At 41.3% G+C, this 27235-nt stretch overlaps 1 protein-coding gene across 3 annotated transcripts in view; it reads right to left on the bottom strand.

The window, feature by feature from the left end:
* Nucleotides 1–321: 321 nt before the first annotated feature.
* inhbaa (inhibin subunit beta Aa) overlaps nucleotides 322–27235 on the bottom strand; it is a 70574-nt gene continuing 43660 nt past the window's right edge. For 2 of the 3 annotated variants that reach the window (XM_088071725.1, XM_088071727.1), the window contains 2 exons: nucleotides 26386–27170; nucleotides 322–6600 (listed from right to left, as the gene is read on the bottom strand). In XM_088071725.1, coding sequence (XP_087927851.1) covers nucleotides 5780–6600; nucleotides 26386–26908 — 1344 coding nt within the window. In that variant the 5' untranslated portion in view covers nucleotides 26909–27170 and the 3' untranslated portion in view covers nucleotides 322–5779. The remainder of the gene's footprint in view (nucleotides 6601–26385; nucleotides 27171–27235) is intronic. The other variant, XM_088071726.1, reaches the window with a different exon arrangement.

The raw sequence follows: 27235 nt of genomic DNA on the forward strand, positions 1-27235 counted from the left end.
GACCTTTTGACCTCTCGCCTCGTGCATCACAGCTTTCACGGCGTTGGCTCGTTTGCTTCGGCCAAAGGAAACGAGCTCCTGCTGCGTCTCCTCCTCGCTGACTGGAGGCGCTCCGCCCGCCGCGTCCTCGTCAGCACAGCTGGAAAAGTCGGTTTTTGCAATCACATTTTTTAATATGCGAATTTAACGAGGCGACGTTCACACCGCTGTGAACGTCGACATGACGCACAACCAAACGGCCGCGAGGAGCTTCACGACGTTCAGACGAGGCTGAGCTCTGCGGCCACAGATCCCGAAAAATAAGCGACCAGAGACGCGTCGTCTGTGTACATCCTTTAAACTTTAATGGTGAAGCAGAAAACAAAAACAGAACCATATCGTAAAATAAATTAGATTAGAAAAATGCCACAAGCACATTGGATTTGTACAACAAAGCAATGCAACAGACGGGAATCTTGTTTCCATATATACAGAATAAAAAATAGACTTTTTATTCTTTGTCCACTTCGTTCAGTGTCGGTATTTTTTCTCGATAAAAAGAACAAAATCTGAACAATACATTTTTTTTTCAGGTTTTTTTTCGGCACTGACATTTTGCATGTACATATTCGTATGTCCGTGTACACACAGGATGGACGGTGAGTTTGTCCCAAAAAAGTCCAGAGGAAGAGCGTCCGCTCTCCTCTTCAACACGAACAACAAAAAGAGAAACAAAGAAATAAAAACGGAGCACGGTGACGTCATCAAAAAGGGACCAATCCTCTCCATAAACTTTTGGTGAACAAGTCGACAACACTGATAAAAACACGCACGACACAGAAATCTGAGTTTTCTCCCAAAAACAGAACAAGGCGACCGTGGATTGTCTCTTTCAGTTTAGGACGAGATAAAATCAAAGAGTAAAGCATTGTGGGAAATGGAGTTTTTGACATATCACTTTGACATAAAAAGAAGAAATCAATTAAGAAACAAAATCTGTGAAGCATAAATAAGACGTCAGGCGATGTTTAAACATACTGAACTTTGTTCGGACAGAAATCAGTTTGTAAAATAACTTTTTTTTTTTTTCTTTTTCAGCATCGTTGAACGTAACATCGACAGTTTTTCGCTCTTACACAAACAAGTGCACGAACTCTTTGGTTTTCTGAAGCAAACTAAAAACTGGACGCTGGATGTTTTCGCCGCAGCAGAAAGCTCCCGCCTGCTCTCCTCACAGTCAACGCACTGACGTAAAACCCTCGCTTTTTACTGAGAACTCTGGGAAAAAAAATCCCTCGCCTCCGCTAAAAACTGCTCACCATTACAAACATAAACACTCGTGAAATCATGATGAGTTTCTCCGATAAATCTGCTGGTTTTTGGGGGATTTATTCCTGCAGGCTCATTCAAAGTGCATCAAATTTCCAGAAACGGATCGACCTCAGATTGACTCAGTTAACCCTTTGAAGCCTGGAAAGAACATCAGTTTTCTTGTGCTGCGTTCAAACGTCTTTCATAAGCACTTTAAACCTTTAAAAACTCGAGCAAACTGATTCGCTTTCTTTTCAAAAAGCAATGAGCACCTTTACAGGACGTTCCACAGTTTGCAAGAAAGAGAAGTTAAAAAGAGAAGTTAATTTTTTTTCTTTTAAATATTGGAAAAATGTCCGAAAACTATTAATTATTATTATTATTATTGTAAGTTTGTATACGTATTATATGTATGTTTATCTACATATTTATACATTTTTTCTTTTTTTGATGCTACATTTCAGGTAATTTCCTTTTAACTCTTAACTTGAATTTACTTCCATGTTTTTGAGTGAAATCAAGCCAGTTTGCTCAGGTTTCAAAGGGTTAAAGGTGGCAACCAAATTGCTTTTTGATATATTTATATATATATATGAAGAATTATACATACAGGAAAATTCTCCAAAGTAAATTTCGGCACATTTCTCACGTATTTTTCGTTGCTTTTTCCCTGTTTTTGAAGGAAATCAAAGCAATTTGCTTGCGGTTTGAAGAATTAAATACTCGTGAGAGTCGGCAGCACAAGAAAAGTGACGTCAGTCCAGGTTTCAAAGGGTTAATGGGTGAGAGGGACCTCAGAGGGTTTTTAGGTTTTTGTAATAAAAAGTTAAGTCTTTATAACATCGATTCAGACATTTATAATTTAGCTATGGCGCCAATTATTTCAAAATAAAAGAAAAAAAATGCTTTTCATGCCACACTATTCAGGGAAACATTTTTAGTAAAGTGTCACATTCACAAAAGATGAAAAACTTCCACAAAATACATTAAAACAATGAATTATTAGAGCCTCTGTAAATGAAATAATTACACGACACTGACCCGAAATTAAGATTCTTAAGAAGCGAAGGATGTTTTAGGGAAAATGTGATTTTGTTCGTAGTGCATTAAAATGTAAACTAACATTTTCTCGACTAATAATCACCTTCAGTTAGCTGTTAACGAGCTGTAAACATCCACCGGACAGAGATATAAATATGGTTTTAAGGTGTTTTTTTCTTGTGCTTTAAATCTGTGTTTTTTTTATTTTTTCAAAGGTCAGACGAGTTAGCGCTCGGCTAGCTGTCACTGAATATCAACGCTAACTGAAAAGCCATAGCCATAGCTAATACCGCCGCTTATCGACGCTGAAACATCCCGCTTTATTTTCGTCTCTTAGTTTGAAATCTGAGAAAAGTCCATTTAGATTTTCAGTCATCAGCCAAATCTACATTTAACTTTCTCTAAGTGCTTTTTCTTCTCCTCTTCAACAACAGTCCTCGTAGCATCTGAATGGACAGACAGGAAGTCCCTGAGTTCGCTTCGTTAGCGCTCGGGGTCGCGCATTAATAATTGTGGCAACATTTTGCTCGCTACAGATGAATGGAATCTGTATTTTTTATTATTATTATTATTATTATTATTTCTTTTAATCTAAATGGTGTTTAGCGCTCAATATCTGTTTACACTTATTTGATGGAAATTTTCCGAATGTTTCAAATTTCTCAAATTTTTTCTGAGTTTTCAAATGTTTTCAAATTTCCACGTCTTTGGTTGAAAATTTTCCAATGTTTTCAAATTTTTTGAATGTTTTCAAATTTTCTCCTTGTCGGTGCAAATTTTTCTAATGTTTTCCAATGTTTTCATATTTTTTTAATGTTTTCAAATTTCCTCTTCATTGGTTGAAAATTTTCCAATGTTTTTAAATCTTTCAGATGCTTTCAAATTTTCTCCGCGTTGGTGAGAATTTTTCGAATGTTTTCAAATTTTTTGAATGCTTAAAAATTTCCTCCTTGTTGGTGCAAATTTTTCTAATCTTTTAGATTTCCATGTCTTTGGTGGAAATTTTCAACTCTTTGGTTAAAAATTTTCTGTTTTCAAATTGTTCGAATGTTCTAAAATTTTCTCCTCGTTGGTCCAAATTGCCAAATGTTTTGGATGTGTTCATGTTTTCAAATTTCCACTTCTTTGGTGGAAATTTTTCTAATCTTTTCAAATTTTTCAAACATTTCAAGATTTCCATGTCTTTTGTGGAAACTTTTCTGTTGATATACATTTTAAAACATTATAAAATATTCTATCAGAGCAGTGGAAATTTTAAAACACTAATATAATGTCCTCTTCTTTAATGAAAATGTCAATGTTTTTTTTTTTTTCAAAAACAGTCGATAAATTTCCACTTTTTGGTGAAATGTTTTTAGTATTTCAAACTTTTTCAAAAACTTTCAAAATATTTCCACTTCTTTGATGGAGTACTTTTTTTACGTAATGTTCAGCATTCATTATCTGTTATTTTGAAATCTTTGAAAACATTTGGAAAAAAGAAAAAAAAAACACAAAAAAGGCAGAAATTTAAACATTCAAAAAATATTTCTCAAATGTCATTAGAAAATACTTTTTTCAAAAACATTCAACAAATTTCCACTTCTTTGGTGAAATTTTTTGAATATTTTTCAAATTTTCCAAATTTTCAAAAACATCGAAATAAATCCACTTATTTGATGGAGGTTTTTTTTGTTGTTGTTTTTTAACATTTATCACTTGATATCTGTTCTAACTTTTTTTGGTTGACATTTTTCAAATGTTTTAATTTTTTGATAACATTCAGGAAAAAAAGCATCAAAAAATGTAGAATTTGAAACATTTGAAAATTTTTCACTTCTGTGGGGAAAAGTTTTCAAATGTTTTCATTTAAAATGTTTTCAGTTTTTTTCAGAAACATTCAAAAATTTTCCACTTCTCAGGTGTAAATCTTTCACGTTAATTAAATGTCATTTTTTAAAAAAAGCAAGGCTGTAGCATCTGCTGAGATCAAATTTTTGTTTTTTGGGATAAATTTGCAACATGGTGAGTTAACATGTCACAGTTACAAACTTAAAAAACTATTGTAGTAATTTTAGACTTGATATACTTGCATTTGAATATTTTGATGCCAATAATGATAATAAATAAAAAGGGATGCGATATTTACGCCAATCAGATTTTTATTTCCAGCAGTTTGTGGAAGGCTGTGAGACGTTTACAACTGAACAACAGAAAATATACATTTCAATTGAATACTGAACAATTGAGAAATTTTGTGACAAATCCAGAAATTGTAGCTTAAGAATTTCAGAGCTTTTAGTGTCGACCTGACCTCAGTATTTCAAATATCTTGGCTACAGCCGTAAAACTTCGTCCAAAGTGGCCCAGCCAATTAAACCACCTGATTTCACCCAAATTTTCTTTGCACTGAGCGATAAACCTGAACTCCGAGCCACATTTTTTGTGTTTTTTGAGACCGTGACCCCTGAGCTACTAATGAGGACTCATAACTAACGCCCGCCTCAGCACGAGGATCAAACACGTGAGCTCTCAGGCGTGAAACCTCGACAGGAAGTTCCGGTCTGTCGTCTCTCTGAAGGTCTCTTCAGTCTAATATGAGCATGTGTCGCTATAGTGCAAAAAATAAAAACGTTTGCAACGTTTCTTTAAAAGAAAAAAACAAAATCGACATAATAACACAAATGCAGCCAAACAAAAATATCCTTAAAACAACAATAATAAAATTATTATTATTAATATACTTACTGACAATAATAATTATAACATCAACATGGTAACATAAGAAGTGTTTGGTTCCAGCAGCCGGGCCAACTTGTTTCTTTCAAGTATCTCTCAACACACACACACACACACACACACACACACACACACACGCACACACGCACACACACGCACACGCACACACCACAAATGTATACTTCCAAAAAATAATACAAAAAGAGTCTTCTTCTTTCCTCCTCGTACATTTTGAAAAAAAGTAAACAGTTGGGAAACAAAAAGGAGACAAAGTCAAATAAGATTGTAATACGTGAAACAAGTTGCATAGTTTTGAGATTTCGTTGTTAGTAGTTTTTTCAGGCACCTCGTCTCTCCGAGGTCTGACGGGTCGATTGGTGCTTGAACGTCTCAGCCACATAAATAAGCCTCGCTCCCTCCTTTTGTAACAAAAATATATTAGATATTCTTTTTTTTTTCTTTCTTTTTTTTCTGGTTTTATTTTTGAAAGTGCCGTCTAGACTCTTCCAGAGTTCTGCTGGACAAGGACGGAGGAGAGTCCCAGAGAGCGACCCGGAGTGACGGAGGGATGGAGAGAGGAGGCGCGGAGCGAGACGCCGCACGTAAAAGTGACAATGAAGATAAAGTCAGCGGGTCTTCGTCCTCTCCTCCCTCCATCTCATCCCTGTTTCTCTCTCTCTCTGTCCCGTCCTCTCCAGTCCAGTTCGTGGCGGAGCGGCTCGGCTCGGTTTTACGAGCAGCCGCACTCCTCCACGATCATGTTCTGGATGTCCTTCTTGATGATCTTCTGCTCCTCGTTGTAGTAGAGCATGGACATGGCGCGTAGCCGAGTGGGCACGCAGCACGACCGCAGGTTCTGGAAGGGGCTGTAGCCCCGCATGCGGTAGTGGCTGATGACGGTGGAGTGGAAGGACAACGTGGACCCGGTGATGCTCGCCACGTGGGAGGGGCACTCGCCCTCGCAGTAGTTGGCATGATAACCGGGCGGCGCGATTATCCAGTCGTTCCAGCCGATGTCTTTGAAGTTGACGTAGAACTGCCGTTTGCAGCAGACGCGCACCTTCCCGTCACACTCCAGCCCTCGCTTCCTGCGCCGCCGCGAGTCGCCGCCATCCTCCTGCCGGACCACAGCCATGAGGAAGGGCCGGTGGGACTGTTCCCGCTGGTTGGCGCGCTGCGACGCCTCTGAGCCGCCGGAGACCAGGACGAGCGTCGCTCCGGCATCGGCGCAGAGCGGGCAGGAGACTCTGAGGCTCAGCGTTGTGCTCTCGGCGCTCTCCAGGAGCGCTTGAACCGCCGCTGACACCGGGAAGGTGTGCCAGCCGCTGCGACGAGTATCCACGGTTTTCTCCGCCAGCAGGATGTCGTCCTGCGGCAAGGACGGGCGTCCGTTTGGGAGCCGGCGCTGCTGGAAGAGGCGGATGGTGACTTTGGCTCGGCTGCGGTTGGTCTTCGCCAAACGGAGGAAGAGCCAGACGTTGGCCTGCTCCACCAGAGAGAGGTCGCCTCCTTCTTTGGAGAGGACGAAGTTCACCGTGCCCTGAGACTCACCTGAGACAAACAAAGACAGAGAGACAGAGAGACAGAGGGACAGAGGGACAGAGACAGAGAGACAGAGGGACAGAGGGTCAGGACGAGGTCATGATGTCAACAGAGGAACAAGAATTCACCCAAAACGTAGCAAGAAATTTCTAAAAAGTGACGATAAAATTTACCTGGAAAAAAAAAGAACAAACAAAAAAGAAACTACAAAATGAATTATAAATATAATTTTCTGGAAACTTTTCTTCTGTTTTTTAAAGTGATCTGATAATCTCCCCACAGTCAATTAAAAACTCATTTTCTTGTCACCTTTTATGTTTGTTGGTTGTTTTTTGGGTTTTTTTTGCACATTTCTTGCCAATTTGTTCATCCTTTTTCTCATGTTTTCAAAAGAAATCAAACCAGTTTTCTCCGGTTTCAGAGATTCAATACTGGAAAGCACAAGAAAGCTGAGGCGGATCCAGAAATATTTTCATACTTTAATGCCCCACATGATGCGAGAAGCAGCTGCTCTCCTGGTATTCTCACATTATCTGAAAAAGTTCGGAGACTCCTAAAGCGAAAACGTTCAGGTCAGAAGTTTGATTTTTGCTCTGAATCGGTGGAAAGTTATTGTAAACATCAGGTAACCATGGCAACAGATAACTGTCCCCTAAACTGACCACATGCACACAATCAAACTGCGCTGGGAGACACATGATGTCTTCATCTGCTGCAGGACGGACAGACCCTGAATGCCACACACACACACACACACACACACACACACACACGTACGTACGTACATGTACATGCACACACACACACGCACACACACGTACATGTACATGCACACGCACACACACGATCATTGTGGCCACATCTGAGCTACAGTCATCTACACACACTTATCATTATGTTACCATCTCTAACATGACCTCATACACACACACACACACACACACACACACACACACACACACACACACACACACTTGGCTGCTGATTGGACACTTCCTGCTGACTCAGCAGCAGTGGTCGGAGGTTTTGGAGTCAGGCGGCGTTTAAAGCAGTTAATGGTTCCCACCAGGAGCTCTTGCTGTCGTTACTGCAGCCCAAAACTCACAGCAGCTCCACTGAAAACGGCGAGCGAAGCGTCCGCAGAGCGAAATCCTTCAGCGGGGGGGGGGACGGGGACGCTTCAGAGCTGCAGGACACAAACTGTGACTGTTTACAGAAGGAAGTTTTGTTCTGGAGGGTAAAAGCGTGCAGTTTTTTTCCTTCTATTCGTCCTATGAGAGTCGCGGTTTATGTGAGTCAGGACGGTTCGTTAAGAGGAAACAGCAGGAATCATGGGATCTGAGGCGGGATCTGAGGCGGGATCTGAGGCGGGATCCACTCCGAAAATGCACAATCATCACCTCAAGAACCGAGGACGCTCCAGAGAGCCTATGACCGCTGACCAGTGACTGTCACTGAGACGGCAATACTCGACCTGCTCTGTTTGGGGGCCCCTTCTGCAAACTGACAGGAGGCCAGGAGCCAATAACAGCGGCCCCATACATGTTTCTAGGAATTAAGGATGTTTCTGGGTACCAGAGCGCAAAAAACAGCATCGACACAGAGCTTGTTGATCAAAAAAAGTGCCAGTGAAGGGTCCCCCCCCCACCCCCACTCAGGTCCTCGCTAAGACACTTATGTCCTAAAATCTGAGAAATGTCCTAACATCCTACAAACATCCTAAATTCCTAGAAATGTCCAAAAAAAACCTACAAACTGGAGACAGGAATGGGGCCGCTTTATTGGCCCCTGGCCTCCTGTTAGTCTACTAAAGGGGCCCCAAACAGAGCAGGTCGAGTGTCCCTGATCTGATGGTTGTTTTTCTGGAGTCTTTTTCACCAAATCTGGAATTTGCGACCAACAATCATTTGTCACAGAATAAAATATTCGCTGAAAGAATCAGATTTAGTCTGAAAGCAGCGAGACAATTTTACAAGACTCATTTTTAAATCCTCAAACAACTTGGACTTTTCTTGTGTTTTGATTAAATATTTTTTCTGTCTTTCAGAGCAAACTGTCACACACACACACACACACACACACACACACACGCACACGCACACGCACACGCACACACACACGTCCGGGCCTGTATTTTACATTTCCTAGAAACCTCCAGGCCAGGCAGCAAGCTAATCACTGGTTTGAGGACCCAATTACCATCCAGCAGTTACATAAGATCTTTGCATCACCTTTTCCTCTCTGTCTCTCTGTCTCTGTCTCTGTCTCTCTGTCTCTGTCTCTGTCTCTCTGTCTCTGTCTCTGTCTCTCTGTCTCTGTCTCTGTCTCTCTGTCTCTCTGTCTCTGTCTCTCTCTGTAATGTCTCTCGCTCGTGGGCGTCCATACAGAAAATCAAAGTCACGATTTGGGAGTTTATGAATGTCAGCAGCAGTGATGCTCTGTTAAACGGTGTGAACGGGCGGCTCGTCTGTGTGTGCGGAGGCGGCCGGCACTTTAGCGAGTCCATTAACGCCGTTTAACCGACAATTCGGAGGCGATTATCTCACTTACATCACCAGCACTTGAGAGCGATGGAGAAAAAAAAGCTCGCGGTTCATTCATCGTTTCTCAGAATAGAGTTTGTGATGTTGAATCGAGCTGCTGGAAGAAGAAGAGGAGTCTTTGTTTTAAACTGCGGCAGCTTCTAAAACTAACTTTCACAGTCTGTTGGTGTGACGCCGATGATGCCGCTAATATCGAAGAGACGTCTGGTGAAATCGGGATGCGATGTAAAAATGTTCCTGACTGGTTCAGTGCACGCTGGGACAGACTGCCGCCGCCCGCCACGCTCTACAGGAAGAGAGAAACTAACAGGTTTTATTCATTATCTCTATTCTTAAACTTCAGCGAAATATGGCAGCAGGTCTGAACACTGAGAGGAAGTATTCTCATACTTCACTGTAGAAAAAGTACTATTATTAACAATAATATCAGGAAAAAAACAACCTATCACTTCCTGATTTGTCAAAATGGTGAAAACAGAGAAAAGTGTCACAACGAACAAGAGCCCGACGTTATCTGTTCTGTTAAAGAAAGAGTCCAAACTTTGATCTTATTACTAAAACATTACGAAGATTAACATTATTATACCATCAAAAACCAATACGCCATCAAATATCAAGTTTATAACATTAAAAAAATCTATACTATTGACCACCAATTTATATCATCCAAAATAAGGTCCATGCCATCAAAAATCAAGTTATCAAAAACCAATCTATACCATCAATAACAGCTGATACCATCAATAACTAAGTTAATGCTATCAAAATCAGGTTTTTACCATAAAAAACATGTTTTTGCCAACAAAATGTAGTTATGCCATCAAAAGTCAAGTTAATATTATCATGAACTGATCCGTGCCATCGAAATCAAGTCTAGTTTTTTGCCAATAAAGAACAAATCTTTACCATCAGAAGTAAAGATTATACCATCAAAAACCAATTTTGTGCCAACAAAAATCAAGTTTATGCTATCAAAATTGAGTTAAAAAACAAACTATACCAAAAAACAAAAAAAAAATCCTTTTTTCTATATTTTATAACTATTTTCTCAAAAAAGCGGGGCCAAATGTGACCCCTGATAAACAGCATCAAAAAAGAGCCCAACACCCCCCGAGATCCTTGAAATGTGCTGAAATCCTAAAAATGTCTGAAATGCCTAGAAATCCTAGATACAACAACCCGGATTCCTAGAAACCTGCTAAAATCTGGAAAACATCTTAAAATCTGAGAAATGTCCTAAAATCCCAGATACAACCCAAATCCAAGAAAGCTGCGAAAATCTTAAAAACCTCCTGAAATCCTAGAGACATGCTTAAGCTCTTAAGCTTAAAGTCCTGAAATTCTGGAAATTTCCCAAAATCCTAGAAACATGTATGTAGCTGCTGTAAGTGAAAAAATCAGGTTGAGTCCTTGAGCCTAAATTTCACTTGTTTGGTGTAAAAAGACAAACTCATGAAGAAAAAGAAAAAAGCATCGGAGAAATCAGTGAAGTTTGGGCGTCTTTGCTCTAAAAATTGAGTTAAACACTTATTGTTTTTAAAAATGAATCAACTGAATTTTCAGCTGTAAATACAAACAACAGAAGTTTGTGGACATCAGTGTCCACAAACTTTTGACCACAAGTCACAACTATCATACTTTTGTCTCCGTTTGCAAAACCGTATCCTGTTTGCATTTTTATTTTGTCAGGAACAAATAAAAACTGATTTCCCTCAGATTCAAATAAAGTGAGTATGAGTTTCTGCAGATGAACGAAAAAATATATATGTATTTTAAAAATTATTTTTTAAATTAATTTTGTAAATAATTTTCTAATAATTCATTTTTTAAATATATTATTTTTACATTTTTTTCAGAGTTCGTAGGAGAGATGCCTCGTTCTAAAACAGTTCTGCAGTTTCGACAGCATGTGTCACAGCATGTAAAGAGCGCGGAGCAGGTAGGACACAGTCCGTCCAGCAGCTCATTTACACTCGGAGACATTGTGTTTGTGGAGTCTGTCCGTCCTCTGCGAGTCGTCTCCTCACAGCTCGTCTCTCTCTCTAATCCCCCTCCATTTACTCCAGACTGATCTCTGCAAACCCGCCTCTCAACAACTCATAAAACCTGAATTCTGGCCCTCGTCCGCGCCGTCCGACAGCTTGTCTCGCCGTCTCCGTGTTTGGACGGAGGACACCGAGACAAAAACTACAGATCAGTCATCCTCTCTCCAAAAAATAAATAAATCAGTAGACAGGAGCAGATTCACTGAAGGGAAGTCTGATCTGAGACATTCAGACAAATGTCGAGGAATTTCAAACCGTTTCTTAAGCTTTAAAAATGCTCAAAGTCTCGCTCATAAAACGTGCACTTTGGCCCATCGAAACTCAATTTTAGTTACGACAAACTCAGCTCAGTTTGAACCACAAACATCGAAGACAGTGAAGATCAACACAAAGACAGCTCAGACCATCGAAAACACTTCAGATCTTCAAAATCAGAGTGTGGACCAGAGAAATCACAGTTAAGATCACTGAAATCAGAGTGTGGACCAGAGAAATCACAGTAAAGATCACTGAAATCAGAGTGTGGACCAGAGAAATCACAGTAAAGATCACTGAAATCAGAGTGTGGACCAGAGAAATCACAGTTAAGATCACTGAAATCAGAGTGTGGACCAGAGAAATCACAGTTAAGATCACTGAAATCAGAGTGTGGACCAGAGAAATCACAGTAAAGATCACTGAAATCAGAGTGTGGACCAGAGAAATCTGTCAGCAAGTCGATCTTCTTCACCTGCTCTCAACATTACACTTCATCACCATCATCTTCATCACTATCATCATCATCACTATCCTATCACTAACATCATCATCGTCATCTTCATCACCATCATCTTCATCACCATCATCTTCATCATCACTATCACTATCATCATCATCATCATCTTTATCACTATCATCCCCATCATCATCATCTTTATCACTATCATCCCCATCATCATCACTATCATCATCATCATCATCACTATCATCATCATCATCATCACTATCATCATCATCGTTATCACTGTCATCATCATCTTCATCACTATCATCATCACTATCATCATCATCATCATCACTATCATCATCATCGTTATCACTGTCATCATCATCTTCATCACTATCATCATCACTATCATCATCATCACTATCATCATCATCGTTATCACTGTCATCATCATCTTCATCACTATCATCATCACTATCATCATCATCATCATCACTGTCATCATCATCATCACTATCATCATCATCGTTATCACTGTCATCATCATCTTCATCACTATCATCATCACTGTCATCATCATCATCATCACTATCATCATCATCTTCATCACTATCATCATCATCTTCATCACTATCATCATCTTCATCACTATCATTGTTTTCATCACTATCATTATCATCTTCATCTTCCTCACTATCATCATCATCGTCGGCAGCCTCCAAATCTTTCCTAATTCTCCCATCAGCCCCTGGGGCGTAATATGAGTCTGATTTGATTAATCGAACCTTTCGTCTGTTTATCAGCTAACGAAGCCAAACAAGAGCTCAACAAACTCTGAGCTGCTAAAAGGACTTAAATCCCCCATAATCCCTCTCTCTCTCTCACACACACACACACACACACACACACACACACACACACACACACACACACAGAGTGTCAGAGTTTAGTTACGAGATTTTATTTCTCTTATTTATTTTACTAAATCCCATCATGTTTATATTCTCTGCAGAAGACCAAAAACCATCAACAATGAATCATGTTGTTTTTCACGCTGTGCAGCCGCGGCGTCCATCAGTGACATCATCAGTCCCGAGCGTGCGAAGCTTCGGCCCGAATGTTAAAATATGTGTGGATGAAATATAAACAGGCTTTAGGGACTGTTCCTTATTTATCAGAGGAGTGGGGCGGCCTCCCAGAGCGACTCGGGCAAAATGCATGAAGCGTTTGTTGCACGTTGTGTTCAAGGACCATCAGAAATCTGTAACAGATAACTTCTGTTATACAGTTTCTGGCTGCGATAAATTGCTGAAATCTGGGGGTTTAAACAGTTGTTCAATTTAATAAGCACACAAAATTTTAAAATGCAAAAAAAAGTTGTTAGAAGATTTATGAGAAAATGTGACCAATTTAAAAAAAAAGTTTGGAAGCATGTTTTATTACAAAAAATGCAAATAATGTAAAAACTGCACAAAAAATATTCTTAAAAAAATCACCAAAAAATAAATTACTTGCCAGAAATTGTTAAAGAAAAAATTATCCCCCAAAAATAAAAAAAAGCCAAAAGTTAAAGGAAAAAATAATCGCAATTAAAAAAAACACAAAAAACAAGGGGCATCAAACACACACACTGTGTGTGTGTGTGTGTGTGTGTGTGTGTGTGTGTGTGTGTGTGTGCGTGCGTCTGTGTGTGTCTCTCACTCCGTCTGTTTACATTAAAGGATCTCTCCTTTTTTACACTGCACAAAACACATACACGCACGCACACGCACACACACACACACACACACACACACACACCATCCTTCTGACACTACAAAAAAAAATGTGCGTTCATCCGCCGCTGAAAATAGTCCCCAACAAAGTCTCTGTGTCCTCGTCGAGTTTTGAGTTGAGTTTTAAAACATGAAACTCTGGATTTTTTACAGCGCACCTAACAGTCCACCCGCTCCTCTGTCTTTTTGGTTTACATTGGGAGGGATCAGCAGGCTGGGTCACACATCCCTACCCCCCTACACACACACACACACACACACACACACACACACACACACACACACACACACACAGATCGTATTGAAGACGTCGAAGGTTTGAGTCCTCACAGTATTTCAGACCTGCTGGAGTTTAAATACGCTCACAGATTTACCTTTAAAAAGACAGTGACCACTGATACTCAACTTATAGCCCTGTCAGGGGCCCTGTCAGGGGCCCTGGTGGCCCCAAACATTTTCTAACTGACACTAAGAATAAAGTGATTGTCTCTGTGAATAGTTTTTGTCCTTTTAGTCTCCATAAGGTGTCAGAGACATAAAACAGCATCAAAATAGAGCCAGAGGAGGATCCCCCACAGCCCCGACAGAGGACACAGCTGAGACACTCACGTCCTAAAACACTAGAAATGTCCTAAAATCCTAAAAAAATGTCCTAAAATTCTTAAAATGTTCTAAAAAGCAAAGAAACGTCCCTAAATCCACAAAGTGTGCTGAAATCCTGGAAAAGTCTTAAAATCCAAAAACTGTCCTAGAAACATCCTAAATGTGAAAAATGTCATAAAATCCAACAAATGTCCTAAAGGCCTAGAGACGTCTTCAAAACACAATACAATCCTAAAATCCAATAACACCCTAAAATCTTAGAAATGTCGGAAAAACCTGAGAAAGTCCTAAAATTCCAAAAACATCCTAAAATCCAAGAAATGACCTCAAATCCTAAAAATGTCCTAAAATTCTAGAAATAATTTAAAATTTGAAAAATATCTTAAACTCCTTGAAACATCATAAAATTCGAGAAACTGTAAAGTTTTTGAAAGTTTTTGAAATCTTCTTAAATCTTTGAAACATCCTAAAAACCTCAAAAAGTCCCAAAATCCAACAATTCAAGAAACATGCTAAACTCCTACAAACGTCTTGAAATCAGAGGAATATCCGAAAATGCTAGAAACTTCAGCATTTCTTCAAATGTCCTAAAATCCTAGAGACAAGTTTGGGGGTGCTGCTGTGGCCCCCGGGCCCCGTCATCAGGTAAAAGTGGCCCCAAAACAAAGCAGGCTGAGTGTATCTGAACAAACTGGCTCACACGACTCCTCTAAATCCCCAAAAGTCACTCTGCTCCTTTAAAATAATGAAATCATGGACGCGCTCAGACGATGACGACAGCGTTTACGGAGTTAAGGTGGAACTCTACGTGGGCGTGCGAAGGCCCTCCGCGAGGACTGTCAGGCTTCAGCCGCGCCTGCGTGGGACAGAAATCTGCTCCAGATCCCGAGAGTCGACGCCCTGCTCGGCCTTATTGGCACCACATGTGAGTCAGCGGGGCTGTGTTAGTAAACACACACACACACACACACACACACACACACACACACACACACACACACACACACACACACACGGTGAGCAGCGCGGGATGTGAAACTAAATCTGTGTAACGCTGTCAAACGGCCGGTAAACAAAAGTGGCGAGGAGGCATTAAAGCAGCCTCGCCGTTTGACGGGAGGAATGTCCCGAATGCCAAACTCGCTCATCGTCATCGGCAGGAGAAGAGAACACACACTTTCAAAATAAATCCTGCCGTCTGTAGTTCTGAGGACGCCTCGGCCGTTTTCAGCGTTTTGGTTTTTTGGGCGGATCAAAGCGGAGACGAGACAAATGATCTGGAGCGAGACAAGACGAGGACGTCGCGCTCTGCTTTTCCTTTGAATCAGAACAAATCTCTTTGAGTTTTTGGGCTGTTGATTCAAAACATTTTCCACCATTTTTGGACCAAACTTTACAGAGCTGCAATTAAAGACATATTTGACTGCTGGAGCGTTGGCGCTGCATGAGCAGAGAAAACAGAGAAAAGGGACAGTTTCGGACCAATAACACAAACAGAAACGATCTCCATCGGATGACACGTGGTGCATAAATCTGCGTCATCCAGCAGAGTTTCGCTCACACTGTTATCAAACACAGCTGGTTAAAAGTATTTGTGTCATTAGCGATCTTTTAAATGTATTTTTATTTTTTGACAAATTAAGGTGGGACAGCCCAGGTGAAAATATTTTTTATAAACTGATCAGTTTTCTGATTTTTAGCGTTTTTGCTTCCATAACATGTCCCTCAGATTAGAGTAAAAAACAGAAAAACGACACATTCAGGTTTATTTCTATTAAGATTGTTCAAATAAATGTGTGCAAATTCATGTACATTTGCATATTTTAACATACATTTTCGAAAACTTGTATTACAAAGAAAATGTCGTAGTAATCGCCTGGAAATTTTCATTTCATTTATTTTTCGTGTTTTATTTTATGTGTAAAAAATGTATGGGATTTTAGCACGCAAACCTTTAAAGGCCCAAAAACAAAAAAAATCTCATGGAGGAAACTTTCCACTTTAGCAGCTTTAACTTTCCTGTTTTATTCTGAAGGTTTTTACGGAGCCGTTTGTTCATGTATCATTCATTAACTACATGAAATTGTTGTTTCTTCATGACAGTATTTTCTGATTAATGAAAGTGATAAAAAGAAATATCCAAAAATTCTCTCTGTTGAAACTTTTGACTTGAAAAATGACAACAAATTTTACTCTGAACCCGACTTCATCAAATATTCAGATTTCTCTTCTGGAAATGTACAAAAATTACTGCATATTTAATTAGAAAATGCCTCATTTGCATATTTAAACCTACATTTTTAGTACAAAACATAATTATTGGAAATAATCAACTGCGAAAGATTCATGGTGATTAGTTTTTATATTGTTTTATCTAATTTTGATTAATTTTTTTAAAATTTATCAATTAATTAATTAATTTGTTGTTATTATTATTATTATTATTATTATTATTATTATTATTAACTGTGGTTTTGATGGATATCCAAAATTCCTTCTGTAAAACGTTTGACTTTAATATGTTTCAACAAGAAGTTTAAACCTAGTTTCATCAAATATTCAGATTTCTGTTCGGGAAATGTTTGCAGAAGTGCTAATTTAATTAGACAGTGCCTCATTTGCACATTTAAATATCAAATTTCAGGGAATTAGAAAAAATGTCTGAATGTAAGAGATCAGTTTCATGGTGATATTTACTGGTAACATTTTTCCGTTTCACTTCGGTTGTCTCCCTGTAATCGTTTCCAGCATTCCCTTTGAATATTTTTAGAGCAAAAACAGACACAAACTTTGTGATTCCAGACGTTAAAATGGGATATTTTGCTCCTTTTTATTGTGATATATGAAAGTAAATAAACATCTGTCGTTTTCTGGACAAAACGAGACACACTGAGATGTTTTTTTTAACTCTGACTAAACGATTAATTGATTCATGGAGAAAATAATCGGCCTTAATGAAATTCCTCGTTAGCTGGCGCCTTAATCGCATTCACGGGCAGCGAATCCCTCACATGGAGTCTGACAGGATCGCGACCAGGCGAGGACTCCCGCCAGGTACAGTAACCAATCACAGCTGAGATCTGTGTTTAATACACATGAAAGTAAAGTGCAGCCCAGAGGTGTTCGGACTGCACGCTACGCCGCAGTCAGAGGCCACGCGACACAAAAAACACTAATGCTCCTCAATTTAGGGAAATTTGCTCCAGATGGTTTGAATCGGTTTGAGTCGTAACGGCGTTTTTGTGCCGCTGAGAGTCTTTAAAATGATGATGTGAAACTAAACGCGGTGAGGAGAAAGCGGAGGTTGTTTCCTCGCTCAGTGTCGCGTGCTTCTGCTGTTATTCAGTTTCAAACACAAAGACGATACAAACGTGACGGACCGTGGGAATCGGCTCCGCTCCGCTCCCATCCCTCGTGTTCCCATCAGCTTTTATTGTCTTTGCATCATTTTAACAAAGTCATTTTGTGGCTTGTTTTCCATTTTCAGACCTCGTATTCGAACCAGATTTCTCTCTCGGGACTACAAAGTTTTGAGCTAAATTGGAGCTGAAGAGCCAGAACGTCCGTCCCTCGGTCTGTGCGGGTTCCCAGGCCACTTTATACATAACGAGCCGGCAGATAAGCAGCCCGAGCTGACAGTCAAACCTCCCGTCTCCAAATACAGACATGCCAAACAGACCCCGCTCGGGTTTCACCGACGACTCGCGACGCGCTAAACGAAACCACATCCACGAGATCCACGTGATCCACGAGTCCGACGAGCAGAGACGAACCTCAACCGTCCACCGACACGGGACACAAACAGGGACTCAACACATCTCTGCGTCACACTGCTGCATTTAGTCGAGTTTCTGCCAAAAGCTACATTTCACAAAATCACACTGAACACATCGTGAGAAGCAGATAATCGTTAAAAAGTTTCTGCTGCTGCAACATCTGAGATAAAGTCAGAAGTTTGTTCGTACTGAAGATTCGGCTCGCGGCGGGATTTACTGAGACGCAGCTCCGACAGAAGACAGAGTCAACACAGAAAAACTGCACCAACAACTGTTCAAGAGCAAAAACTGATGATTTCTTTGATTCATAAAATATCAGAAAAATAGTGAGAATGTCCGTCATAATCTCCTACAGCAGTGATACTCAACTTACGGCCCGAGGGACAAGTCTGGCCCCTGACAGGGCCCCTGGTGGCCCCCAGCCATTTTCTAATGTACAATATACATATAGTGATGGACTCTGTGAATAGTTTTTGTCCTTTTAGTCTCCATAAGGTGTCAGAGACATAAAAGCATAAAAATAGAGCTTGTTGATCAAAAAAAGAGCCAGAGGAGGATCCCCCACACCCCCTCAGAGGACACAGCTGAGACACTGATGTCCTCAAATCCTACAACTGTCCTTAAATCTCGGAATTGTCTTAAAATCCTAGAAATCGAAAATGCATGTTACGCTCTATGTATCTTTCTGCGTCTGCAGGTTACACTCCGTTTTCATAAATCTTAAATTAAAATAAATAAATACATAACTGATGCATAAATTTACTAAAAAGTGCATCCAGACGATGATTCAGCGCTCAGCGGCCAAATGATAACAGGAAGTGAAAAGAAGAAGTTCTTTTTATCTCTGCAGGAAAACCCTTATCACCGCTGATAAAGCAACGACTTCCTGTTAGCACACGTTCACAACATTTAACAACCCTTTCCATCCAGCTGCACGCACGCACACACACACACACACACACACACACACACTGGGAGTTTCCCAGTATAACCATTTGCATGCTGGGATAAAAAGCTGCTGTTCGAGTGGAGGTGAAGCGGCCGGCGGTCTCGTGTGCGAGTCGTTCAGGGACAGTCACCGAGGCTGTGACCATGTACTTCAATTTTTAATCCGCTCTCCCCCGTCCTCCCCCGTCCTCCCCCGTCCTCCCTCTCTGTATTTAGCGAGGCCGCCGCTCGCGGCCTCCCTGTCCTCCCAGAGGGACGACAGAGCAGGCAGCTGGCAGAGAGCAGAAAACACAGCGACGTCTCACTCTGAGCATTTTTCAACCAACATCACTCACTTTGTTCTGACTGCAACTGATTTATGTCTCACTGGGTACCCCGAATTTAACCCTGAAGACGGACAGCAACACAGCAGCCATTTAAATCTGGACTAAATAAAACTCATTATGAAATATAACGTTTACTGTAAGAGAAAAATGAGCAGTTTTTGTCCAACTCATAACAGTAAGAAATGTGATCAGTGTTAGCTGCATCTTTCTTCATAAATCATTCACTTAAAGCAAATTAAAGAGAACAAATTTGGGTCGTCAGGTTGTGAAACTTTGAGTAGTTGAACTGATTACTTGGAGAGAAATGCATTTTTTGGGAGCTAAATAATACTAATAAGTGCAGACCTCATGTGCAGACTGGATTATTATCATACAGAAAGACCACAGCGTCACAGAGGTCCAAGCCATGCCCCTGATGTCCTAAAATCCAGGAAACGTCCTGCAATGCTAGACATGTCCTGAAATCCTTGAAACGTCCTAAAATTTTGGGAATTTTCTAAAATGTTAACAACATCCTAAAATCCTTGAAATATCTTTAAATTCCAAAAATGTCCAAAAATCAGAGAAATGTCCGACAATGCTAGAAATGTCCTAAAATACTACAAAAAAATTAAAATCTGAGAAATGTCCAAAAATCTTAGAAATGCCTACAAGGCCTAAAATGTCCTAAAATCCCCCAAATGTTCTAAAATCTAAGAAATGTCCTCAAACCCGAGAAATATCCTAAAATCCTGGAAACATCCTAAAATCATAGAAATGTCTGAAAAAACTAGGAATGTCCGAAAATCCTAAAAACTGGTATGGGGCCGCCGTGACTGGCCCCGGGCCCCCAGTCGGAGCAGGCTGAGTATCTGTGTTCTGTAACAACATTTGAATCATTTCGCTGTAAATTTAATTTCCTGTCAGTGATGCAGATGTCAGTATGTTTGTACAGCCGTCAGGGACTATTTTCAGCGGCGGATGAATCCACGGTTGGTGCTCTGATGAGTGTTTGTGTGTAAAGAGGGTTTTAATTAAACTGCAGTGTGTGTTCGTATCTCGTCCTCATCTCTCCCTGTCACTGTGTGTGCGTGTGTCTGTGTGTGTGCGTGTGTGCGTGTGTGTGTGTGTGTGTGTGTGTGTGTGTGTGTGTGTGTGCAGCAGGTCTGGACACAATCTGTAGTTGTTTACTATCGAGTGATTCATCTTCTCAGACATAGAGCATCTTTGGCGGCTGGTCACACATCAAAGGGAGCCAAACGATGCGGTGGGACGACGTCGACTCAAACCGGCCGCCGCTGCACGGACACGACCGTAAACACGCCATAAACACGCCAGAGACACATCACGAAAAAACAACAGTGATGGACAGGGAGAGGGAGACAGATAGAGAGAGAGACAGAGAGAGAGAGAGAGACAGAGACACAGAGACAGAGACAGAGACAGAGACAGAGACAGACAGAGACAGAGAGAGACAGAGAGACAGAGACACAGAGACAGAGACAGAGAGAGACAGAGACAGAGACAGAGACAGAGAGAGACAGAGACAGAGACAGAGAGAGACAGAGACAGAGACAGAGACAGAGACAGAGAGACAGAGAAACAGAGACAGAGACACAGAGACAGAGACAGAGACAGACAGAGACAGAGACAGAGACAGAGACAGAGAGAGACAGAGACAGAGACAGAGAGAGACAGAGACAGAGACAGAGAGACAGAGAAACAGAGACAGAGACACAGAGACAGAGACAGAGACAGAGACACAGAGACAGAGACAGAGACAGAGACAGAGAGAGACAGAGACAGAGACAGAGACAGAGAGACAGAGAAACAGAGACAGAGACACAGAGACAGAGACAGAGACACAGAGACAGAGACAGAGACAGAGAGAGACAGAGACAGAGAGACAGAGAAACAGAGACAGAGACACAGAGACACAGAGACAGAGACAGAGAGACAGAGACAGAGACAGAGAGACAGAGAAACAGAGACAGAGACACAGAGACAGAGACAGAGAAACAGAGACAGAGACACAGAGACAGAGACAGAGACACAGAGACAGAGACAGAGAGAGAACGTGAGTGAAGAGAAAAGACGAGATCAAAAGAGTGAAAATAAAACGTGAAAACAGAAAAAAAGATAATTAACTAATTAACGTTTATTTTCCCATCAGACAGACGTCTTTGTCCACCCGTCCGCTGCGGTGTCCTCTCAGCCGTCGGCAGCCAGCGAACCGGCTCGAAGCCCGGCGCAGGGTTGCCGGTTTGAATCCCCAGACGGAGCGGGCCACCAGAATAGATCCGACAAAGAGCGGTTTATTCTGGGCCGGAGCGGGAAGGGTAGGCTGAGGTTAGAGCGAGCGCCGCGCAGCCGGATGAAAGCGGATTGTGGAATGTCGCTAATGATGTGTTCAATTAAGTTCAATTAGCCTAATTGTCCTCTGTGTGTTGGGGAGAGACGGGGAAGATAAACAGGGACGGAGGAGAGGAATTTAACCAGCGGGCGGACGGAGAGACGGACGGAGCGGCGGACAGATGGATATTGTGTCGGAGCTAAACGGAGGTTGATGCTCGCTGCGCGCCAAGAATGCAGTCGTCCCTCCGCTCCCCCGCTCACCATCTCTGTCGCCCAAAATAATTACCGAGGTCCCTGAACGCATCGGTTATTCCCAACAAAGCACAGGACGGCTGGCTGGGTGCAAAGTATTCTCACAGCGGGCCGACAGCGCACAAACACAACACGCAGCTTTCATCGTCCCGAGGACGGACCGCAGATTTTCAGCCTCTTTTAGATCCTCTTTTGGTTTCTAAGCACTTTAAAGAGGTTCCGTAAACTAAGAAAAAACGTCTGAAAAGAGACACGTGGAGCTAAAAATATACCAGTGATACTCAACATACGGCCTGAGGGCCAAATCTGGCCCCTGACAGGGCCCCTGGTGGCCCCCCAACCATTTTCTAATTGACACTAAACATAAAGTGATTGACACTGTGAATTGTTTTTGTCTTTTAGGGTCCATAAGGTGTCAGAGACATAAAACAGAGCCCCCACACCCGCCGACGGGGGACACAGGCAATATGTCCTAAAATTCTAGACATGTCCTAAAATCAAAAATGTCCTAGCATCCGAAAAATGTCCTAAACTTCTCGAAATGTCCTAAAATCCTTGCAACATGCCTGATCTGCTGGGGCCCCTGACCTCCTGTCATTTTGCAAAAGTGGCCCCCAAACCTCCTAAACTCAGCCAAACCTCAGAGGAAAATTTCGGCCCGTAGAGATTGTCCTTAATTGTTTTTAAATATTTATTTTCTATTTCCTGTAACATAATTTTAATCATATAACAGAGAGACTTATTAAAAATCTAATTTGTGGACATTTTTCCTCTGTGTTTTGATCATGCGAAATGATCCCTCCAGCTCATTTTCTGATCATTTCTCCGTCACCTTTTGCTGAGTTTTTGCAGTTTGCGGGATATTTCTTGCCATGTGTCGCAACAGGGTTTTTTTTTTTGTTTTTAAAGAAATCAAATCTATTTCTTTAAGTTTATATGAAGAAAAGTGACGTGGCTTCAGGTGTTAAAGGGTTAACAGCGCTGACAGGCAAACGCGGAGCGAGCGGCAGAATTACTCGCAGCGATTGGCTGCGTGTTTGGCCTCAGAGGAAGCCTGTCTGCACACATCCACTTCATAAAAATCTTTTCCATCTGCTGTTCCAGACTCTCGCCTACAGAAACTCAAACTGCAGCAGAAACCCGCCCACACCGCCTGACTGACAGGTGAGCTCCCGGAAAGTCACAAACACTCGGAGGCAGGACGACAGATTTTAACTGCTCACAGCTGCTCCGTCTGCATCAAATGTGCAATTATTTTTAACCCCTTAGGGATTGTTCTTGTGTGTTTTAGTCTCTTTTCTTCTTCCTGTTGTGATAACTGTGTGTGTGTTGATGCATGTGTCCTAAATGTAGTCCAGATTGTGTATTTGAGTGTAATCAGTGAATTTGCAGCTCAGCTCCTACAATAAGTCTAAAATACACTGTGGAAACTAAATAGTTACATTCAGACTGTTCAGGTCCAAAAATGCTCCATTGAAACCCATTCAAACTGACATTTTTGATCCCACAGCCATCAGAGCAGAAAAACAGGACTTGTATTATTTCTGGGTGTCATTCTGGGCTTTTGACTCTGAATTTGTCATTTTGACTATTTTCCACCTGATGAGGTCATTTTGACCATATTTGGCATATGGAGGAAATACATGCTATTTCCACTAGGTGACCTGTAAATATGAAAATATATATATTTTTCATCTAAAAACACAGTGGCATCATGACAAAAACCTGACATTTAAAGGGTTAAAATTTATGATTAGGACCGATGGAAAAAAAACTGAATGAAAGCAGAAACTCATATTAGCGTAATGACTGTGAGTGATGTTAAAGCAGGCCCTAAAGGGTTAACCCTTTGACACCTGGACTGGCATCAGTGTTCTTGTGCTGCTTTCAAACACCTTAAAAAGAATTCACAGCTTTAAAACCTGAGAGAGAAAGATTTGAATTCTTTCCAAAACATGGAGGAAAAGACAAATCAGAAATGAAGGGTTAACTGCAATAAATTAGTAAAAGGTGACAAGAAGCCGACCCTGAAAGCTATCTTTAAAATAAGGGAAAAAGGATGACAGTATATATTTATCAGAATTATGTTACAAAATAATGTATTTCCTTTATTTTACAGGAATTTTGTTGGTGGGTAATTTGCTATTTTTCTTTTTTATATTTTCTTTCTTTTCTTTTTTTTGTTGCTTGTTTTCAGGAAATTTTCTTGTAACTTTTTACTATTTTCTTGCTTATTTTTCATCATTTTCTTGTTAAGTTGCTCGTTGCCTTTTTCCCGATTTTTGAAAAGAATTTTCAAAGCACATACACTTTATATTACTGTTAACCGTTTTCCAAACCAAACCGAACATTTTCAGTTCATCGTGTTTTTAACGGCGAGCTCCAGACGATCAATGATTGCTATTGACATCTGACGTCATTGTTATTGTTAATAAAAAGCTGCTAACACGCATGTTAGATGTCACATTAGAGGCCAACACTGTTGTGTTAAACCCTTTTTGTTTCCGTGATGCCGGCATGCTGTCTAAAATCAGACTGGAGCCAGCGTCATTTGTGTGTGTGTGTGTGTGTGTGTGTGTGTAAAAATGTAAATTTGGGACTGAGTCTGATGAGGCTGAGCAAAATTAGATTCCATTGTCTATTATTTTTTTTTACATTATTTTCATAAATGTTTAGAATTGACCTCAGATTTCTTAACCCTTTGAAAAAAATTGGTTTGATCTCGTTCAGAAACACGAGGGAAAAGGCAATGACCAACTTGGTAATAAATGTCCCAGAAATTGCAATAAATCTGTAAAAGGCAACAAAGAAAATGACCTAAAAATGGTTTTGAAGAGGGGGGAAGATTATTAGAAAATACATTTTTTTAAAAATAGGGAAAACTGTCCAAAAAACACAAATAAATACAAATAGACAAATACATATATTATGTTTTTGCACTTTTAAAAAAAGGTGTTTAACTGTTTTTTTTGCACTAATTTTCAGGTATTTTTTTAACTAATTTCTTGCTATTTTGTGGGGCATTGCCTTCTCATGTTTTGCTCAAGTTTCAAAGGGTTAAAGGTTTGTCATCTTCTGACAGTAAATAAATGTTTTAAGCTTTTGCAACCTTAGCAAATTGATTTGATTTATTTTAAAAATGTGAAAAAGGCAATGACTAACTTGAGAAGAAACTGTAAAAAAAAATACAAAAAACAAACATTGAAAAAAAAACCCCAAAAAACAAGAACGAGTGAAAGTGACTAAATAAAACGAAAAGTGTTTAAAAATAACAACTCTGTAAAAATAATTTTAAATATATGATTGTGACAATCTTTTAAAAAACAAAAAAACAATTTGGGTTTTAAAGGGTTAAACAAGAGATGATGACAAGTAATCAATGATCGATTAATCGGTCGTTAAGAATTTAATCAAATATGCAAAATTTGATCGATTAACTATTTTTATACTATTTTTATTATTTTTCAAATTATGATTAGTCGATAAAAATGGATCAATGTTAATTTTACCAATAATGACTTAAAGTGCTGAAGTCCCAAAAACAACATTCACCATTAAAGGTCACTTCAGGAGCAAATTTCAGGCTCTCAACTCGAAAGAAATAAAGATCGGACTTTTTTTAATCGATAAAATATCGACATCAGCTGATTTTATCGTTTTTCGCCTGAGGCTGCTTTTATTTCTCTGTCTGTCTTCACCTCCCTTCATCTCTCTGCCCGACTCGTAATCGCTCTCTGTCGCTCCCGTCTGTCGGAAAAGAGATCCAACACGCTTTACTGCTTCACACACACACACACACACTGTGACACACACACACACACACACACACACACACACACACACACACACACACAGTGACACACGAATCTCCTCTGACTTTAAGTAGATAATGAGGTATTCTTTGAAAACAGCAGGAGGCGATTACAGAGGTGTGTGTGTGTGTGTGTGTGTGTGTGTGTGTGTGCATATCTGACGGGTTCGGCTGAGTGAGTACGCAGGTGGAATTAAGCAGGTGGACACACACACACACACACACACACACACACACACACACACACACACACACACACACACACACAGAGAGCGGTCATTTCCAACACAGCTGCTTTTTTTGCCTTTTACACACACACACACACACACACACACAAAACTGTAACAAATGCAAATATTTGCTTACATACACACAGTGACACACACACACACACACACACACACACACACACACACACACACACACACACACAGTGACACACACAAACATAGGTAACACATTCCTTGACACCACAAATGCATAAAGATGCAGATTTATACACTGACTGTCGAGCTGCTGCCATTTGTTCACACACACACACACACATCAGTGCACACACAGTGACACACACACGCACACACACACACACACACACACACACACACATCACTGCACACACACACACACACACACACACTTTGTCTCTGCGTGTCACAGAGAGCCGTATGTACTCACCAGCCTCGGCGAAGGTGATGATCTCCGTCGTCTCCTGCGCGTCGCCGCCGTCTCCAGCCCGAGCTGCCGCTGCCGCCGCCGCTCCTCCCCCTCCTCCCCGGCCTCCCCGCCCTCGCGCCTCCTCCTCCCCCTCGATCTGCACGCTGCCGTCCTCCGCCACTCGCCCCACGTGGAGCTTGCGCAGGGCGTTGAGGAGCGCGGCGCGAGGCACGGGCCGCGTGATGTTCGGCCGGGCTTGGAGGTGCAGCATGTTGAGGATGTGGCGCTTCACCGCCTCCACCACGTCCTGCTGCGCCGCCTCCTCCTCCTGGTCGTGCGCCGCCACGTCGTCCCCATCGTTTCGCCTCATCCTGGCCAGGGCGCAGGAGGGGCAGTGGGAGCCGGAGGCGGCGTCCGGCGGCGGCTGGTGGTGAGGGTGGACGCTCAGAGACGGCGGCTGGGGTTTGGACGGCGTCTCGGAGGACGAGCCGCAGCTCTGGACCAGCAGCAGGACGGTCCAGCTGAGCAGAGGTAAGACGGACATGACGGCGGAGTCGCCTGATTGGTCGGATGCGGTGATGCTGCCGGATGCAGATGCTCGGACGCAGCCGGGAGAAAAAAGTCGGCGTTGGTGTGAAAAGCGTCTGAACGGAAAACAGAGTCCGGAAGAAAAAAAGCTTCACCTCTCCTCCGTCCTCTCCGTCTTATCGTCTTTGTCTTTGTCTTTGTCTTTGTCTCTCCTCAGAAGTTTGGAAGCTGCAAAGTTCAGCTCACAGTCCACCTGCGAAAACGGAGGGAAAAAAAAGCTGCAAAGACACGAGGAGAGAGAGGAGGACAAAAAAAAGAAAGAAAGAAAAACGCAGAGAAGAAG

The sequence above is a fragment of the Plectropomus leopardus genome, chromosome 21, assembly GCF_026936395.1.
Source record: "Plectropomus leopardus strain MGB_pleo_1.0 chromosome 21, ASM2693639v1, whole genome shotgun sequence".
NCBI classification, from domain to species: Eukaryota; Metazoa; Chordata; class Actinopteri; order Perciformes; family Serranidae; genus Plectropomus; species Plectropomus leopardus.